Source organism: Sebastes fasciatus, chromosome 20, assembly GCF_043250625.1.
Source record: "Sebastes fasciatus isolate fSebFas1 chromosome 20, fSebFas1.pri, whole genome shotgun sequence".
Lineage (NCBI taxonomy): Eukaryota > Metazoa > Chordata > Actinopteri > Perciformes > Sebastidae > Sebastes > Sebastes fasciatus.
Genome location: NC_133814.1, coordinates 1,415,972 through 1,437,746, shown reverse-complemented (window position 1 = coordinate 1,437,746; position 21,775 = coordinate 1,415,972). Strand labels below are relative to the sequence as shown.

General features: G+C 39.9%; 1 protein-coding gene across 7 annotated transcripts in view; it reads left to right on the top strand.

The window, feature by feature from the left end:
* myocd (myocardin) overlaps positions 1-21,775 on the top strand; it is a 134,386-nt gene that overhangs the window by 59,348 nt on the left and 53,263 nt on the right. For all 7 annotated transcript variants that reach the window (XM_074620507.1, XM_074620506.1, XM_074620502.1 and 4 more), the window contains exon 3: positions 8,460-8,681. In XM_074620507.1, the coding sequence (XP_074476608.1) occupies positions 8,516-8,681 (166 nt within the window). In that variant the 5' untranslated portion in view covers positions 8,460-8,515. The remainder of the gene's footprint in view (positions 1-8,459; positions 8,682-21,775) is intronic.

The window sequence follows — 21,775 nt, the reverse complement described above, 5'->3', positions numbered from 1 at the left end:
CAAAGAATGTGATGAATTTAAATCATACTTTCTTTCGCTACTATTTTTACGGTGGCAATAAAATGTTTAAACTTGCACATAGTTAGTTGTAAATCATCTGTCAGCATGTGTAGTGGAGAACGTTGCACAGTAATATTTCACACACAGACCATTTAACTCACTGCATGTCTGCCTTTGTGTCTTGGAGTGTGTGTGCATGTGGGAGCTCCAATATTGATATTTGGTATATTCAGACCTTTGACCTCCTCAGGTTGCCTCCCTCTGCAGCTCTGCTGGGTGCTGTAACATCTCTTGGCACCAGGGTGAGAGGGACATGGAGGGGAATCTGCTCATGGCTCCTAATGTTGAAGTAATATTTCCTCATCCACCACGTGCCACTGCCTTTGAAGTATTTAGTGAGTTCTGAGGACTGGGCAGGATTGGAAGATGATGTATTCATAGAACGCGTGTTTTTCTTAACACTCTGGACACATCTGGTGAACTGTAAAATATTAACGGATCCTCTTCTCTGGAATATCTTAATCTCTCTTGGCATGTGCGACCAGACAAGACACGACGCAAGCCCCCGCTGCTGCTGCACAACCATTCCAGTTCATTTCTGTTGAATGTGTGCGTAAGTGGGTCTGGGACATCTTCCACTGTTTTCACTGTGAAAAGTGTTGATGAAACGCCCGTGGCTCGATTCCTCGCGTGATTGATGTGGATAAAGGCCGTCAAGCTAAACAGTTTGAAGGAGGGGAATACTAGAAGCCCAGCTGCATTGACAAGAGCAGAAACATGTCGGGCCGACTGCAGCTCCTCACTTACCCTCTCATACTAATCACTACATTCACACACTCACCGCGGCCATTTGACAGAAGTTTGGAAGATGTGTCGGAGCCACACTACACTCGATTTTTAAGTCAAAATAAACAAATTATCAGTCTGAATCTTAAAGTAGCTCTGCAACAAAGACATATCCATCACCAAACTGAGACCCTGCAGATACTGTATGCTGCGTTTGCACAAATGTGTTTCTGGTATCTGATCTGGACAATTCTCCAAAGAAAGAGAGACAACATGGAATACAACTTTACAGCTAAATGCAAAAAACGTCCTTCTAAGCAATAGACAACAACATCCAGTCCAAATACAGAACAAGAAGGCATGATGTGTGTAGTTTATGATGTCACATGGTTCTGCGTATTCAAATGTTAAAAACATCTTAAACCCTTTGCTGCGACTCGGAGCTAACAGACTGAAAGGTTTCCTTCAGCTGCTTTTTTGTTTTACTGATTATACCAACAGTTACTAAAATACTAAGTACGATTGTACGTTTACATCACATTATGTCTGTTGATACTGACTGATATAGAGTGCTACAGGAACGAGTCCTAAAACCCAGAAATGAGTTAGCATTTTAGCACTTCCTGTTCTCTCGTCTGGAAGTCAACAGGTTTTTAGTTAGATGTCTGAAATAAGGTCTGCGGTAAACACAAGCTGAAGAGATTTTCTACAATATGAAATACGTCAGTAAATATCCCACTCATGAATTTTGAAGTCTTTATGTGTCTTTAAAAAGGCGATTGATAACAAGTGGCTAAATGAGACGACTAAACTTCACCATGCCGACTCGTCCTCTTTTACAGTCTTGTTGTGTATACAAAATAATAATTTTGCTATAAGAAAGTCCTGATCAGGTATGTTGTATTTTATCCAACCAAACAATACAAATGACTTTACAGATGTTTTGTGTATTTAATCATAATCATAATCATAATTTCCTGATTAAAAGAAAAGAAAAGCAGTGAGCCCTATCCACGCCTCATTATACTGCACAATAACAGCCCTGTTGTTAGGAGCTGTGACATTCTACCAATATTCTTTCATGTTACCTTTTTTTCACAATGTGCAGCAAAAACAGTTATTGGAGCCTTCCCTTGTTTATTTGAAACATCTGACCTTTGACTTTTCTCCACCGCTCTATCTGCCATAAGTTACAGCAGCTCTGTGTATGCATCAACTGTCACCCGCTGCTTTTAGGGGCCTTCTAGACTAAACCACGTTGGTCATAAAATAGGTAAAAGTAACAAAAAATGTTAGGCTTGTTTAATGCCGTTTCAAATGAATAAGCTTAATAATCCCATGTCCTATAATAAATCCCAGAATGAGCCGGGGCTGACAGCATACACCATTTCATCTCCATGTCTTATTGTTTTGTTTATGTTCTGAAGAGTTGCTGATTTTTGTTTTCTCCTTCCTTGTCATTGGTGTATATTTCTGCTAATTCCTTCATTTATTACCTACTTTGAACTTTTTAGTTAGCACGGCACTATAACACTGTCATCATTTATAAATCCCATAAATGGGGGGATGAAAAAAAGGCCACTGGGCTTTTTTGGATAGTTCTTCAAAAGCCCGGCTGTGTGTTTACAGGTTGAGAAAGGGCTGGGCTCGGCGATGTGGAGCCTGCACTCTTTTACACCGTTGTCTTGTCTGTCACTTGACAGTTGACTGCCGTACAGCTAACCCCCCCCCCGCTTAGCAAACAGTCCTGTTATATTTTCCATTCGAAAAATCCTCGGGGTCACCAGTGTGTCTGACTGTTGGCTGAAGCCAGATGGGGGTTTTCCTATAAACAAGTGTACAGGCAGTATTTACACAGACTGTGGCACCTGACGCCATAACACTCATGACACTCTGTTTAGTGGCCAAAGTTGCCATAAGTCACTTTAGAGAATTAAGTAAATATTTTCATTATGGCCATGCCATTGTTTATTATAGAATGGCAAAAGTTCTAAATCTTGCCAAATCCTCTGTTAAAAAATCATTTAATAACAACTTGTCCAAAGTGAAGCGCCATGTACATAGAGCTGATTTCTTTTCATTATTCGAGAGTCTATTTAGTTTCAAACAAATCCAGAAACACCACCTGTTTCAACAGCGGTGTGAGTAAAGGCTCAGGTTAGAGCGCAGCGTTACACAAACCATAGAGTGAAAACGTTGGCTGCATTCACAGGAGGATAAAAGCATACCTCTGGCCTGTTGAGGGGCACGTTGTCTCATTCAAATACAGTATGTCACCCATCACAGATAGCGGCTCACATTCCACTCTGCTAAGTATTATCATGCTGCTGGATTAAAGCAGCATGAGACGTGAGGATGCACTGTACAGTAGTGGATGCTGAAATTATTGGAGATGACCGTTTTCTCTGATGATGGTGTGAGGAAGAGTTCAGTCTTGGAGAAAAGCCTCTACGATAAAAGCATTCCAGTAAAAAGTGTTGGTCAGTTTGCTGGAAGTCATAAACAAGTGGACCTGTGTTATCGCTGCACTTTAGCTGAGCTGGAAACAGCCAATTATGGTGCTGCCATCAAATAGTGCAAAACAAATGCCATTAAGCGGAAGGAATGATCATAATGAGCTCAGCGGGAGGATCCCCCGTATTGATTGCAACATAAATTCACAATCATCAGTTGGAAATCCTGGACTAACCCCAACGTAAATATCACAGGCATGAAAGCCTCCCGTAAATTTGGCTGCGGGCTTCGGCTCGGCTGGTGGTCGCCAACAAGCCCCGCCGAGTGTGAGAGGAGCAGGAAAGAGACAAAAGGAAAGAAAACATACTAGATGTGACCGCTCGAATGAATAATCTATCAATGAAAGACGACTGGGACGATGAAAAGATTCAGTAAAGACGACGTGTGTGAATCATAATGCACAGTGCGTTGTAATTCAACATGAAATACTGCAATCAGTGTTCTGTTGTCCAAGTTAAATAAAACAAATGCTCAGTTACAGTAAAGCTGCTCATGAATGCCACAAGAAAATGTGTGATGACTTTGTTAGTGGATGAGTTGAAATACTATAATAGGAAGTCAACTACTAGTAACCAACAGCCCACCCTTGGTGTGCATGTAATGTAAAAGTAGTTCCTGTAGATTTTTCTTAACTATGTCAAATGAATGACAAGAGATAACCTCAGTGCTTTATGGCACCAGAAATATGTTTTGTCTTATTTTAGTCTATAATTCAGCAGCACTTAAAGCAGCAGTGGGTAGAAATGGAGCAAATATGATTATAAAACGGTCACTATATCCTGACAGTAGTGCATGAGACAGGTAATCTGAGAAAAGAATCATGTTCCTCTGTGTCCTCCGGTGTCCTCCGGTGTCCTCTAGTGCTCCTAACGGCATCTGCAAGATTTCACAGACCGGAGGAAAACAACCAAACAGAGCTGATCTGGAGTCTGCTGTCCAGCTTCCGTCTATGAGCAGCTGTCAATCACTCGTGAACTCCGACCAAACGGTCAAACTAGGCAGCGCTGATCAAATATGAATCAATATTCTGTTACTGTGATGTCTATTTCTCTCCTCACATGTTCTCAGAATCATCTTGTAGTGTACTGTTTAGCTGTAAAATGAGAAAGTTTGTAACCCGGCAGCCATGTTGAGATCAAGTTGAGGAAATACCAAGCACCGCCCACCAGCAGGAGCACAGCCAATAGGAACGCTCTCTCTCTCTGAAATGACCTGTGATTGGTCAAAGTCTCCCGTCACGGGCTAGATGTTCTAAAGTCTGAAAACAGAGCCATGAGGAGGAGCAGAAGTCTAGTTTTCTCTCAGAGCACTTGAATTACAATATGCTGAAAAGTTATTATGGATTTTTTGCCCAGTGATGCCAAAAACTGGTTCCTTACTGAAGCTTTAAGTCCCAGATATTACTTAACACACTCTTTTGTAGTGATGATTCAACCGGGAACGTTTCATTATGATTCAAGAAAGACAAATAAACAACTTCTATTTCTTCTTTTTAATATATACGATGTTGACCAAGAAAGTACACTAGTTGAAACACACACCGACGACTGATTTCTTATCAAAAATGAATTTGAACTTAAGTTCAACTTTAAAAATGTTTCAACACTAAATCATATATTATTTGGCTGCCTCACTGACAAAATCCATAACATGGCATCTTTAAGTGTGACATCACAAGCAAGTTCTGTAAGCAGTAACTTAAACAGTGCCAGGTAATAAAGATTAACATCCCACCATGCAGGGGATATAGGAGGGGTCGTAAACATGCAGAGGCGAGTGGCCGTCTACCTTTCCAGTCACTCCTTAATCTGTGAGTCATTAGGGAGAAGGGCAGATAATACAACAAGGCAATCAATAAGAGGACAACTGTTAAGTGGAACCTCCTATCAGCTCATCTCGATGGAGCTCCGAGTGCCACGTGTCTTGGCTCTTATTGTGTTGACACAGAGATACAGGCCACCATTCACTCAGCAGCGCCTCAGATAGCATCAGACTATAACCTGCTTCTTTTGAAGACAGCCTTGTTTTCCTTCCTCTCTTTCTTTCATCCACACTTTTCCCTTCGAGCCTTTCGGTAAATGGGCATTTTTCTTCAGTCGATCTTGTGTCGTAAAAACCAGCAGATTCACTGATAACTTATCGTAGTATGAGCTAATATGAAACACCATCATTGTTGTCCTCTCTTTGTCCGTGAAGCAGTGTTTTCCTCTGCCTATCTGCACATATTCCCAGTGGGGGTTGTCGCTGTGGTATAAATTGTCAGAGAAGGCCCTATCTGTCTCTGGGTGGGCTTTTAAGCCAGGCCCATCAGTTAAGACTTCATTAAAGTGGTTCCTCCTGACGCTCCACGGAGAAGTCCCAGTCTCCTCTAGACTTTTAACAGACTATGGTTTACTGTTGTCTTGTTTCTGAGGTAAATGCTGATGTTTATGTACAGTATACCGTGCAACCCCTTTTTGTTCCTTCAACCACACTACATGTAATCTGTGTGTCAAGATATGGCCTGAGTAGATGCAGTGTCTTCAATGTTGTTTCCTGGAAGAGGCGACCGGAATCTCAGAAAACTACCAGAGCATCCTCTCCTGAGTTCTTACAACAGAAATAAGTGAGTTCAAATTCACGTCCTGAGAGGGTTCAAAGATAAGCGAGGGCTTCCAGGTGATAACACACCCTTTGGTGGCCATGTTGAAGGGCTGTGCAGGCACCGGCTGCGAACAGCTGGTTGTTTCTAAATGTGCTTTATGGACACAACTGAACAGACATATAGCTGACCTCTCTACTGGTTTGGACAAAGACTGTAGAAAAGGATGACATTACTCATATGGCACAGATACCCAGGTATCCTGCTAAGGTGTGGCGCCTTCAGCCTACAGTATGTATGGCTGCCAGATTGAGCCAGGTTTGTTTTAAGCGACGTAAAATTACCTTGAGTTTGCAACACAGATTCTAGTGTATCATTCATGAGTCATAACATTTAGGCTACCTGGGGAAAGGAGCCAGGGGACGAGGAAGCAATAATCACTTTGGCTGAGGTTTATGGGCTCTCAGATATCACTGAGAAATGCATCGGCTTTTTAGAAAGGACATCAATGGTACAGTTTGTTGAACCACTTCCCATGTGCAGAACAGTATGTACAGTACCCTTACCAAATATATCTTTATTCAAGTGTGCTATCAATATACTTATTTAAAACTTAAAAGAGTATACTTTCAGTTGACTTTATATGTACTTATCAGAGATATACTGTACTTAAGTATACTTAGCTTATACAGACAAGTATACAGAAAAGTCTAAGTATACTTGGCTTGTACTTGTTCTTCATCTTTTGATCAAGATATACTTAAGAAAAGTATAATGAAGTATTCTTGCCTTATAGTCCTACAGGAAGGTATACTTGGCTTGTAGTTGTGCTTACTGTTTGATAGAGTAGCCTATTAAAGTGTGTGAGAGTTTGTACACGGATGTTTTGATATGAATTTACTTCAATTCATCAAGAATTTTTAAAGTTTTTGGATTCTCCGTTCACCGTATCATCACAAAACATCAAGTCAAATAGCAAAAGGAGCAAGTCTCTTTATGTAATACATAAATCACTGGCTAAGTACTATAAGTTAAAGTATACAAAATTTGCTTTCTTAAACTAAAAAGTGGGCTACAAGTATATACTGTACAAGTATACTTGCAATATAAAAACTATGAAACTGAGAGTACTTTAAAGTGTATTTCCATAAACTAAAAAGTGGGCTACAAGTTAATAACTAACTAACCAACTAGTATATCTATTCATTTGTAGTATAGTTCATAGTAAAATTGCAGTACTAAATACAACTTAGATAGTTGTGTACTCAAAGTTTACTCTTCTTACACTTAAAGTACAGTTAAAAGTACTTTTATAAACTACAAAGTGGGCCAATTTAATCCAAAGAAGTATTGAATAAGTACACTTACAAGCAAACTACTAGTATATTGATATTAGTAAACTTACTGCATAAAGTGTACTTTGGGAGAATATATTTGAACTTTACTTATGTACTTCATAAAATAAATTTGAATGACAGTAAATGCTATGTTAAAACTTCAAGGAGAGGAAAACATGCACATTCTCAAAATTGTTTGTGGTGCTGGGAGTAGATCCCCTCTAATCATTTTTTATTTGAAAAAGTAAATTCTATGATGAAATAGATGTTGATAACTTTCACAATATACCTAATAAACCTAATGGTTGGGATAAGTGTGATTATTCAATATCATTAGCTTTGCACAGGAGTGTTCCTGGGATCTGAGTTGACCCGGGATGCCCTCAGCATGTTTCTATATTCTGAATACTTGACTGAAATACTTTGATCCCAAAATGCTATTTTTCTTGTGGCAAATATTCTGCAGTAAAACTGAGGCCTTGACAACAATGACCCAACGGATACTACTGAAGGACCTTTTTTTGAAAACCTGCTATTTTTACATTACGTTACATTTGGGAGTTTTATTGTCCTGTAAGCATATGAGCGGCTCTCCAAACAGAGCTTATTAAAGAAAACAGTCATGTATGTTTGTGGGGCCCTACGGCGTCGGGCCTCAGGAGATGATGGAGTGTTCGGAGCGACGGGCTGCGCAGAAGACTTGGCTCGTCTGGGATCTGAGTAAGAGGCTCATTTTTCACATCGACACCTTGTGGGGGCTCTCTAAGCTACTGAATCCACAGAGTAGATGTGTTTAATATTTGCTCAGGAGGTAGGACGGTCTGCTCTTTGTAAATTGTGTAAATTGATAAGTTGGCAGCAGCGGAGGATAGTGATGGCTGACGGAGGGATGCATCCGTGAGGTTGAAAGTGGGCTTAAAGCTCTGTAAACAAACAGACACGCGCTCTGCGCTCTGCCTGAGCTGAGATGAACCTCTGAAAAGAAACAATACAAAATCTGGAACCGGCGTTGTATTCTGCAAACACTAACATGGCTTCCCTCCAGCTCCCGGCACCACCGAGGAGCTTTTCAAATGCAAACATTCAAATGGCTGTTTGCTGCGTCTTTCATGCTCGTTCAAACTCAATTAATGTTGGCTCTCAAACTGTTACAGCTGACCGAGGTAGTAGTCCGAGTCCAGCGCTCTCACTTTGATGTGCACGGAGTATGCTCTCTCATTGGGTCTTGTTCTCTTTGAAAGGGGAGTTGAGGTGACCCGAGAGGAGATGTCATCCACCGGGGATTGAAGTGTGGACCATGAATGCTGTGAAATGCGCTGAGGTGCTGGTCAATGGTCCAGAGGACAGACAGTGTCCCGGACACCTGCAGAGGGCTACACGGGGTCACGGAGACGCCGCACGGCCGACGGAGAGGAGGAACCACATAGTGAAGAAGCAGCTGCCGTCAGCAGAGGGCCAGAGCGGTAAGCTTTCCTTTTGAAATCCAAGCATGCAGAGATCTGTGATGTCAGCCACATATGATCATCTTTGAACACGTTACCAACACTGCAAGATTTAGAATAAAGGAGAAACTGTTACAGAGAGACGAAGCCACCATTAGATCTCATATGATTGTCTCACTTCCATGGCAGCTGCACAGTAGTTCTTATAAAGTTCAATAGGCTTCTCACTCTGAACACACAGTTTCAGCCTGTTTTCATTCCCACAGGGCACCCTTTAGCATCACGCACCGGGCGCTCCGTTAACTACAACGTAAACCCATCTGTGGCAACAAGTAGACGCTCAGGGAAAGTGTGCCGGGAGTGTGGAGACGTAGTTTAAAGAGCTAAAGACCCATACCGGGTGGGAGGGGAGGTGGATGGGTCCAACAAACACAAGGCTTCCATCCAGGACAGGAGACCACCGTTCGTGTCCCGTGCGTCACAATCCCTGTGCACAACGTTCAGCGTCACTTTCACTGTACAAAGGTAGATTTAAGCCCAACCATGTAGTTCTTTACTAAACCTAACTATAGTGGTTTTCATGCTGAAAATAAAGTGACACCAACGCCAAGGGGCGGTATGTAACGAGTTGATATGAGAACATATTGACAGTTGTAGTTGTTTTTCTATTTGTGTCCTCTCACTGGTCCATAGTGTGATGTCATTCACATCCATGCTTTAGTTTAGCAATGTTCCAAACACGATCTGGTGGTAGTTGTGGGCTTGTTTGTTCAACGTCAATCAAATCCGATCGGACTCACCCACACTGTCCTGAGTTTTAGAGTGGCATTCTTTTAATAAGATATTTCTTCTGAACTGTAATTTATAAGTGATGGATATTTAAAGCTTCAGTAGGCAGTACATTTTTGGCATCATTGTGCAAAAATTCCATAATAACCTTTCAGCATATTGTAATTCAAGTGTTCGGAGAGAAAACTAGACTAGGCTAGGCTCCTCATCATGGCTCTGTTTTCAGGCTTTAGAACATCTAGCCTGTGACTAATGACCAATCACAGGTCATTTCAGAGAGAGAGAGCGTTCCTATTGGCTGTGCTTCGGCTGGTGGCCGTTGCTCGGTATTTTCAGTCAGTCAAAATCTCTCATAAAGCAGATTTAAAGTTTAGACATTAAATTGTTCATTTTAATTTTAAAATCTCAGCAAAATGACTTCATTGATTAACCTTTTACTTTTATAATGTAATGAAGAAACAGACTCAGATAGAACTAAAGCTGTTGTTTTTCAAAGTTCATTCTTCACAATGGAAAGATATTTTTGTCAAACATTTCATACATCTTAGCGTTTAAAGTCAATCACCATCTTTTCTGTTTCCAATACTTGGTTGAATAGATAGTTTTTGTTTGTAGTATTTCAAACTACATTTGGATCTTTAATGAAAGAAAGGTTTATACCCAGTGTTCCTGAAGGTCCACATGCTATGGACACACTGCTGAACAAAGACAACACAAGACATAAAGACCAGAAACCAAAGCACAACATCCATGTCTATATCCAGGTCAACCTGTTAGTGTAGGCTGTACACAGGGGGCACAATAGTGCAAAGAAGGCTGGAGTCAAAACTGTATGGAATGTGTAATAAGTAACTTCATATATTTATTTGAATCGTCATAATTGTATTTTATCGTATATGTTGATGTTTAGAGATTTGATTCTTTTTGGGATGAGGTCTCAGTAATCTGCATGGTATCATTGAAAGTGTTAATTTAAGCACCATTGTTCCATCGGGGCCTCTATACGGAGGAAAGGAATCACTTGGATGTGAAAAAGAGTTCATGTTTGCTGTTGACCTTCAGAAGTCCTTATCCAGCTGACTGTGAATAAGCTGCCCTTTTGGAGCTTTAGGCATAAGGGTTGTTGTTGTCTGGGACATTCAGTTACAAGGACATTAATGGAAAGTTGTCTAAATCACTTAAAAAGAGAGTCAAACACAAACAGGCTCACCTCAGTTTATACAAGCATAATTGTTTTGTATTGTTTCAAAACTAAAAAGTATCATTTCAGCCAACATGCATCCAGCAGGTAAACAGGGAAGTATGCAAGTCACACATCTTTGCCAAGAAAGTCCCCGGGCCAGATGAAACAAGGTTGTTTGAACATTTTATTGAATCCATCTGACGATTAATCCATTCTGAAATATCTCTGCTTTTCAGCTCCGCAGCCCAAATCAAGCTGGCTTAAATGCCACTCGCATCACAGGGCTGAAGGTGAAAGTATCCGAGGAATCCTGTGATTTAAATCGGTATTTTTAGACTGATGTATCCCCGCAGACTCTCAGGATAGCGAGAGCAACACAGCGTTTCCCTCTGCACTCCTAGACCCGACAAAAGTTTTCCATGATGTCATGTGTGGCGCGGGAGTGAGAGTAATTGAAGAGGCAGATGAACATAAACTGGAATCTCCTCAAATTCAGCCATTCATTCAATCGCCTTGTTCTTCAAATCAGCCTGTTAGACGTCAAGAGAAACAAAACAAGTGAGGAGCCCAGACTGTGGCTCCTCACGGTCCTGCCAAAGACTCCAAACACAAATGAAAAAGATAAGACTGTTACTGACATCATTTAGTGCTTACAAATACAGTGGACACGCAGTATGAACAGCTCATTAATTCAGCAGAAGGTCTGAGTTTTATCACTGTCTATAGAGCCTGACTCCTATGGATCATAAGCATCCTGATATATAAATGATATTAAAATTAACAGTCTATAAGAAATACAACAGTAAACATGTAACAGTACAGTATTGTAAAAATTCAGTCAATAAACGTTCACAATAAATAAAGATAAAGTGTGCAGTTATAGGGCCAAATAGCTACAGCACCATATAGGACAATTTATTATTTTATTTTAGCAACCTGGAGATGTCCTATAGTTAAAGACATACACATGGTGGGCATTTAAAAGTCTAATTCCAGTTTTCTTACACTCAATATATTTAAATATGACCATTTTAGGTGAACATAAATAAATAAATAATATTCTCCACCAGATTTTGATACCTGGCAGTGTGGAGAGGAAATTGAATTCCCATTTAGACCTGAATATTGTGAAATAAAATGTACAGAAAATATAATTTGGACTCCTGATTAAGTATTTATAACATTTCTAATTGACTGTTGTTAGCTGAAATAGCCTGCCACCAATGTCTTATTGATTTTTATGTATTAATTTATCCTTCAGCAAAACTTTTTCAAAGCATTATTTCAGTCAGCTAACCCAACAGTGAGTGTAGAATATATACATCATTGATATTTGGCTTCTAGGATTTGACCTAAAAGAAATGAACAGAAATCCTTATTTCAGTAGTTCTGTTTCTGTTTTGTTAATATACTTTTGTAACCAGTAAAATCTCCTCGCTATATGATTCCTAGAGCTTTATAAGAGTCCACATGATGGCATCACTAACACAGCTGTACATTAGAGGTGTTAGTAGCGTACTGCTGCCCACTTTCAAGGCCTGCTCTGTTTGGAATGGGCAGCTCAGAAGATTTATTTTTTATTTGTATTTACCGTCATAGGAACAGGCAGGAATTAAAATGATATTAACTACGATATATTTGTCCTTCATTTAAAATATTTCTAAGATTCCCTGACTGATCAGTTTGACCCTGAACTCAGTCTGTGATCTAAAACCTTTGAATGAATAAGTGGAGTAAACATGCGATCAGACTTCACTGGCCTCACATCACAGATGTTGATTGGGTAGCGTTCCGACGACTGTTGAAGGTGGCCCAACACCACTGTAATTCTTCACTGGGTTTAACATGAAAACAGAGATTAACCTGATACAAATCTGGGCAGCGCTCTTTTCACGTAGTCAAATGAGAGCGGAGGAGAGGTCCGAGTGGGCTAGAACGTTGTTTGGCAGCTCAGGGCTCTCCAACACCTGCAGTAAAAACAACTCTTATTGCTCCGCTCTGGCTTTTTGTGCAGCACCTCGTGGATTCCACACTGATTTGATGGTGGCCTGCGTTGTGGAGATTACTCTCATCTGGAGGAGATTAGTCAGGGATGCTGATAGACATGATCAGCCCAACACTTGATCATTTCATGCAGTTTAACGTCGGCTCTGCAGAGCAGCTCGCTTGTTTGTGTAGCGCTGAGCCCCTAAACTGACTGATTTTCATCAGAGGAAATTAACTTAGCTGTCTGATTATAGACAATCATGCATTGTACAATAGCTTGAACTCCGTGCCTGATGTGGTTAAAGTTTGAACTTGAATGTAATGTAGACATGATAAGAACGGCCTGTTCTGTAGAAACAGAGACACAAATGTTTACCTTACTATCCTCATTATCAAAAGCGTTTTGTGCAGACCGGCCAGGCCTTCTATCTCAGCCACGATCAGCAGAAAAACCTCAACGCCATAACAAAAAACAGCGTTTTAGCAACAGGTGGAATGTGTGCCGATCTTTCCTGCTGTTGTTTTTAGCTCCTAATTCATCCGTGAAATTACTCACATGTTCATTCATCATCCGAGCGAAGCCGAGAGCACCAGGCCTCCGAGACGAGAATCAGTTGATGGATAGACCATTTCTGAGGGCAAATATTACCTCAGTCCACACGAGCAGTAAACAGATTTATTATTTATCAAACCAGTCTGTGTGACGGCATAAAAACCAAATGGGAGAACATGAAATAAATACTTGTATTCCAATAGGAAGGTAAAAAAAAAATAGAAAGCAGGGACTGTTTGTAGTGCCGGCCCAAGTTTGTAATTGGTTTCATATTTAGTTCTACTACAGTAAAACTTATTGAAAGGTATAACAGGGTTCTGTGAGCTCAGACACATAAATAAATCTGTTACCTTTGTTGCAGAAAGCTGCGCACGTCCTCATGCCAAGTGTTCTGTTGACTGGACATTGATGGCTGATTTTTTTGGTTGTAAGCTTTGAAATATTCGCCTGCCTGGGCCAAGTGCTGTTCACCTATCTGGAATGTACAGTTAAAATTGCTTTGCAGCTAATATAAATACAGGCCACGGCTGTTGTAGTGCAGAGAGATGGCAGGCCCTTGTGTGGAGTGCAAGCAACTCTTAGTCACGGGCTCTTCCAGTGAAGTAAAAGGTGGTCACGTTAGCTTTTATGTTGATGAATCTGTAAGTGAGCGTGTGTGTTCTGCTGCTGCCCTCCATCACTGACAAGTAATGAAGAAGATGAGGTCACTATAGAGAACACATCAGCGTGTCTCAGTGATCCTCGATGACACTCGCACCTCCCAGAGAGCGTCTCTCTGCTCAGCTATTAAAGACACAATGAAGTCATTATCAAATACATAATCACATGAATACATAGTGTAACATGGGCAAGTAGAACCAATAATTTGGTTTCTGTTCATACACTTTAGTTCTTTATTTGTGCATAAAAAAAAACATAAGAGAAGAGATATACAATAACATTAATAAATGCACAGGTGGGTTGAAAAAAAAAAGCCTGAGGGCTTGTAAAAGGAACAATGAATTAAAGACAGCTGTATTACAATTTACAAACAGACATACATATTTTTAAAATATCTAGAAGAAAGAGAAGAATACTATTTCCAAACAAGAAATGCTAGAGATAAAAAGACAGGAAGGAAAATAATAATAATAATAAAACAACAAATGTTTGCACTGCTTTCATACACTGTATCATCTCATTTACATAATACTGTTCTCTGTCAAGAGAAGTTATTTGAGGTCTCTTTTAAAAACCAGAAACGAGGAGTGACTGTGAAGTGAAGCAGGAAAGTTGTTCCATCCAACTGGACCTCTGAACCTGACCGGCTGGTTCTGTAGAACTGACTATATAGAAGATCAACTGGTGTGATAACAGTGGATCTGACACCTAGTTACAAAAGGAAGTGGGGTAGTGAATTGTTAAGAAATTTAAATACAAAAGTACCTATCTGAAGTTTATTGATGCCAAATATGTTTAATAACTCCAGCTAGAGTTAGTGGCCATTCTATCAAGCTCTTTTTGTAGTAAAAAGATGGAATAGAGACTGATTTTATATGTGTTTGCTTATACATATAGTGCAGATCCTTGACAAGATATGTCTTACTAAAATGTAAAATGCCAAGTTTTTTTGTTGTTTTGTTGGACACATAAGAGATGTGCTTTTTCCAGTTAAGCTGATCATCAGTGATTACACCTAAGAACCTAACATTGGAAACATATTCAAGTGCATTATTAGCTATGAGAGTTGGGCGAGGATGATCTGATGGGGTCATATTCTTCAGCTTTGGACTCTTTTTAAAAGAGAAATTATTAAAACTTAATAGAAAATAGCAGCGAGCATGTCTCCAAATCTTGAACAGTATCGGGTGCCAGGCAGTGGTAAGAACAGATAAAGTGCCTTTTTTTAGTTTATTCTGGGCAAACAAACGACCGTGTTTCAGTGAGGCTGATGACGGCTTATAGCTGAAACGCGTTTGTCTGTTTGCCCAGAATAAACTAAAAAAGACATTTTATCTGTAAATTATTAAAACTTGACACATCATTCTGAAATGTTATTTCATAATTCAGATTTTCTGAAGAGCTCGACTGGAGTTCTCTTTAATTTCATGTAGGCCTACTGATTTTATTTTTTATTTAGAAGTACCCCTTTTTTTTTTATGACATTTTATGTCATAATGTCACTCTCCATAACAGCAGCTATAACCGGTATCTTTACAACATTGGATCACAGGACTACTTGTATCACTCTAATGAAGCCACAGAGAATTATCCCCTGACTCTGCGGTTCCCCTCAGCTTTACAGTGCTTTATAGCCGCTTTCAGCTTTACGGCCTGCAGCTGTATTGTTTTGGTTAACTCTCACCACTTCTGTAGCGCCGTTTTTCAGTTGAAAAAGCTCTAATCTCTACTCACACCAAAGGTAGGTAGTGGCCTTGATAAACTGCAACCATTACGTTTAGAGAACCGTGACCCTCTGACCCCCTCAAAAAAAAAAAACTTCCAGCCCAACTTCCTGTGTCCTCTCCTAAAGTACTGCAGAAGTTACCGATGAAAATGTCAGCTCTGAGACAAAAATAAGACACTAACTTAGTCCGGCCAATGCAACAGCACGGAGGCACTGAGAGGTATCACTGAGACAACCAGCAGAGTTCTGAAGCAAAATGAAAATTCTTACAAATAATCACATCATCCCACAAGTTGTGTGAGCACTTCAGCAGCCACTCCTCCTGTCACACACAAAAACAACAAAATTGAATATGCCTAAACATCACACACACACACATACACAGCGCCCACACAGCCAGCATTAGTGACGTGCACATTGATGACCGTTTTCCCAAATAAACCCTAACATACACAACAGTGGCAGCAGCGGCCAGAATAACATCAGTTGGCACGACGGCCGTAAAAATAGAATAAATATTATTTTTTTGAATATTAGCCAGCGTGCACTCTGGTTAGCCGCTGAGAATCTGAAACACAATGAAAGATAAACGTGGAATTTGGAGGGGATATGTGTCTTGAATATGAGCCTGGACACGCAACACGGTCTCATCCCAACTCATCACATGCTGATGCATTGTCAGACCTCTCACCGCCACTAAACACGTGCTTAATGTTGTGAATTAAACAGAAACACTTGTTTAGGATTAGACAACAGAACCACTTAGTTAGGTTTAGGATAAAACTAAAAATACTATGTTTGTACAGTGAAAAAATGACTTGACATTGTGAACATGGGACACAAACGGCTGACTGTAATGTGAAAGTGAAAGTAGTAGTTGTAGTTTATGGAAAGCCTGGTGCATCTCCTACCGTTGCTGAAGGGTGCCTTGTGCGATGGTATCGAACACCGTGACAAAGCGATATTTCAAGCCCTGGGATTGGTTGGGACACAACACAAACTCATGTAGGTATTATGGCTGTCCACTGGGGAAACATCTCCGTACTGCTGATGAGTCAAAGGCACCGGCTACACTAACTGTTGTCATGCATGCATGGCATCAAATGGGCGGTTAAGGTGGGGCGGGAGGTCCAATGAGGTATGGTAGGGGAGGGACATAGTTTAGTGAGTCCAATCACCATACAGCGCCTGTATTTTCAAAAGAAAAAACGTATTTAAAATAAATACAAAATACAACCATTTAAAGTTGTATGCATAGACATATACTGTACATAGACTCCGCATTGACTCCTGGATCGTACGTCAACATGGGCGCCATATTGGACAGGGCAAGACTGGCCTGTAAACACTTACAAGAGAACCAATTTCAACGAGTCGTTAACATATTAAAGGGTTTATGATCTACGAGGAGACACGTTAAGTTAACATTAAAAACAATATGTGTCTAATATTGCAAACAATAAAACTGATGGCATGTCTTTGTTAACAATTACACTACTCGATTATTTAGTGTTTTCATAATTGCTGTATTATCACCATTGTTTCAATAAATTCAGATCATAACTAATATTATTATACTAATATTTATTGTTACCATTATTTATTTATGTACTACTATTCGCCTGTTATTCTGATTGCTCTTATTAGTCAGTACATAATAGTAATTGCATTAGCAGTGGTTAGCGGTAGCCTATAGATGAAAGCATGATCACTAAAACGGAGGAAGACATTTCATTGTATTATATTATATTATATTATATTATATTATATTATATTATATTATATTATATTATACAGGGACCTCTCTACAAGTAATAACCTTAAACAAGGAAAATAAGCCAAAGTCATACGTGACAAACGTGAGTTTTAACAATTCCTTCTGATAAATGAATTATTTTCTATCAGCTCAGTAATTCAGTTCATGTCAGCCTACGGTACACACTCGTCTCCTGAGCGTCTAGCAGCGACTAGAGCTCAACTATCCAGATTCTAAGTAACTGGAGACTAAACTTTATATTGCTACTCCTCATAGATCATATACCCTTTAATATAATAACGACTGGTTGAAATCAGTTAAGAAATGTACACGTTGAAGAGCTTTTTATTCAGAGAAACGCAGCTCCCCCGTTCACTATAGAGTTACAGGCTAGTCTTGCCCTGTCCAATATGGCGCCCACGTTGACGGCGTCTATTTATATATGTATAGGGTTGTATGTCCCTCCCCAATGCCTAAAAAATTATTTGACATGCTCCTTATTTAGGCAGCAAGAGAAATGGCATCGTACAGTCTCATTGGTCGACTCACATTTGGACAGTTTTTAGGAGGGGGAATAGATGTTATTATGATTTCATGGCTTTTATTATTATGAAGAGGATTTTCAGATTTGAAGCTACTGTCCACTGGAAACAAAAACTCAGCTGGGCAGCTAATAAACTTTCCGTGATTGTCGCTAATATGCGCTGTGGATATGAGCAAGGACAAATGTAATATAGAGGGAATTAAAGGGCTTACTTCAGAAGCTTCCATTCAAAGTTTTCATTATTCGTTAGAGTCTTCACGAAGGCAGGCAATTAAAGGAGTGCCCTGTTTCATCTGTCACCACAGATACCAGCCATATTTAATATACAAGCTTTAAAAGCTTCTCTTGAATTAATGTGGATATGTAACAACACATGAGGGAGACAGGAAATAGAAAGTCAGTTTATCATATGCACTATATATACTCAGAGGTATTGGTAATCAGTGCACTACCACATGATTTAGGTTAAGAACAACACTGACAGTGATCTAATCTGTGGTCCTCTGTAATAATTCATTCATCAGCTGTTAGTCAGAGAGATAAAGACCCTCTAGGATTATCTATCTCTCCAAACTCCGGAAAAGATTAGGTCATTGCATCCAGCGAGCTATTTTTAGAGCCCTTTAACGGTGGCATATTAAACAAAACGCTTAGAAATTCAATTAAGAAACCACTCGCCCACAATGACCTGAAAATAACCCAGAGTTATTCTAAAACAAAGGCTCTGCCGAGCAGCCGCTGTGCCGCCTCACATGTGGTTTGGAAACAGGAGTGCTTAAAACCACAGATTCTTAGGGGCTGCGGAGATTAATGAAGAGTTTCTTTTTCCAGGTGTTGTATTGTGGATACAAGAGCTTTGGGTGGTGAATTTTTACCAAGGGGAGAAATCCTCACGGTAGAAATGAAAACAGTAACACAATATACGGCTCTGATCCGGCTCACGGCTCAGATGCGAGAGCGGCGGCGCATTCCTGACCTGAGAGGGAAGGAGCGTGAAAAGACGGCTCCGGATCGTTCTCTGATATCGATCACATGTATGGCGTTTATGTGAATGGAGGCTCCGCAGAGTCAATGTCAGAGATTCCCACAGGAGCTATTTGAGTTTGTGAAAACGTTTTACTGGTTTCACAACACCTTTACCCCATGCACCTTTAAATAGGTCTGTCTGACACCCTGACATAAATATCAATAAATGAAACATCTTAGTCCATCCTATATTGTTTTTACATATTTGTCATCATCATCACTTCCCTCGGCTGTCCGTCATCTACTGTTGCTTTCAATGGCTTAAAGCTGCCACATGCACTTTTGATTTTTATGTAAATTTATTCTTAGCTTAACTGTTTCAGCCTAAGTGGAGCTGCAACAGTGAAAAGTGCAATCCCTACAAATCGATTAGTCATATTGGCATTATTTTAATGAGATTAATTATTGAAAGACTGAAATACAAACTAAACACTTTTGAGTTAGTGCTGCAAACACAAGGCTTTCATCCAGGAGACCGCTGCTTGTGTCCCGTGTTCACAACGTTCAGCGTAATTTTCACTGTACAAACGTCGTAGTTTTAAGCCCCACCATATAGTTCCTTCCTAAACCTAACTATAGTGGTTTTGTTGCCTAATCCTAAAGTGACACCAAGGGGCGTGACAAAGCGGCGGCATGGTAAATGGACTTGCATTTATAGAGCACTTTTCAACTCGGGACTTAACCATCTTGACTTGAGCCAAGACTATAGACGTGCTCGTGACTTACAACTCAATGACATTGTCCCATCAGCTTACATGTAGGAGCAAGAACCCGCTGTGTGCAGTGCACTGATGCCACATCTGTGGCGTCTGTAGCTCCCTGGGTAGAGCGGCTCGTCCTCTAATCATGAGGTTGATGGGATGCACGGTTATGGCCAAAATGATAATCATGATTGTTTTGATCCATATTGATCACGATTATTAATTGATTTTAGCGACAACATATTTTATTGCACTTAAACATTAAAATAAACAGAGCACTGTTTCAACCTCCATGCTGTGCCACATCCCTGTTAATGTACAAATTAGGGCTGCACGATGTTGGAAAAAATTGACATTGCAATATTTCTTTTGCTATATATATATAATATATATAATACACCCCAGCCCTTTTTAGCTACATTTTAAAGTGAAATGCTTCAATCTAGTGCACTTTAGCAACTATAAGAGCTAGATATACAATTTTATGCTCTTAATTTAATCATAAACACATTGGTTGTATAGATAATATCAAAAGTGAATTCAAAACATCTCGATCACCGGCTGGTGGCTGTTAGTTTAGGAAGTGCTTGGTTTGATATGCTGCAGCATTTTCTATGAGCAGAACACAAATTTTAAACGTCAGTATCTTAGGCGATCATGTTCATTTAATTGTTGGAAGCTAAAATTGTGATCGCGATTGATATTCAATTAATTGTGAAGTTGAAGTGTCCCTGAGCGAGACAGTGAATCCCAGGTTGCTCCCTGGGCGCTTCACAGCAGTTCACTGCTCCTTAATGCTTAGAATGGGTTAAATGCAGAGGTCAAGTTTCATGTATGTATGTATATGACATGTATATGATATATAAGTTGACATTCAGACTTTTACCTCTCTGCTGCCATTTGCAGCTGCTGAAGCCCAAAATGCAGCTTTGTTATTGTTAACATACCTGTTTATCTGCAATCGCAGATCGTGAAAATATCACATTAAAACCTCTTGTGTTATTGCGCTCTTCAAACACAACCAATAACACAAATAAAACAAAATTGAAAAAAAAAAAATTTGGATCAGCCAACTATAATAGGTGCTGCTTCTAATAACTGATCCCAGTCATGTCTCAATGTACAGAATAGCAGTAGAGGAGGTGAAATCACTCTCAGCTCTCTCCACCATCCTCGTGTGCTGTGAATAATAAAAAAGCATTAATTTTACGGTTTTACTAGTCAGCAACCCAGGTATGCATTTGTCAAAATGGGGGGAAAGTTAGAACCACATGTTGATTTGAATAGGAGGCACCTGGATGTGATTAGGGCCAGATGATAGAAACACACGCTGGGCTGTAGTGGAGGGGAGAACAGTGGACAGGACAACACTGGCTCACATCAGAATAAAAACATTTATAAGATCTAAAGCATTCATTTTAATGGACAGGCCTACTGGGGACACATACACTGTGTTTATGAGCAATCAGTGTGGTGATGGACACGGCAGACAAAGTCAAAACAAAGCACAAATCTTCCATAAATTATAATGTAATTTATTTTATTACGTCCCTCTCAGTATGTGGGCTTCTTTTCTTCTCTCATAGAGGCCTCAGCAGAGCTTACGACACAGCGTTTTTCAGGTGTTATTCATTTCAAATTTCAGGGTTTTGTCAAAGCCAAACCTTGAACAGGTGTTGGAAATAAAAGAACGTTTTTTTTTTTTTTCAAACACCAGCTTTTTGTTTTTCAGAAATATAAAGTACAGCAGCTAAAAAGTGTGAAGAGGGGAACTTGACAGAGAACAAGCTATTTAGTATCAAATATTGAGTTCCAAAAGACAAGTCATCAAGCCCCAGGTGTTTAAAGAGCAGCTTACAGGTGGATTTTTTACTAAATGTACGCTTAACCCTTCCTGAAAATGACTATTTGAAAAGTTGATGCAGGAGTTTATGTTTTACGAGACATAAGGGCATCATTCAGAAGGGAAAGAAGCTGTTTTGAGTGCTGCTCCTAAAAACGTTTGTTTTAACGGCCTACGTCTAACGCATCATAACGCTCCACAGGGGGAAGCCGCTGTCCTTGACTCTGCCTCAGTGTAATGCGCAATAGTAAGTGGTAGTAGGTTTGAACGGTTGTAGTTAAGTGAATCTGGCTTTTTTTTTCTCTGTAGTTTTACATTGAATTTCCCCTTTATCATCATGGTTAGTTA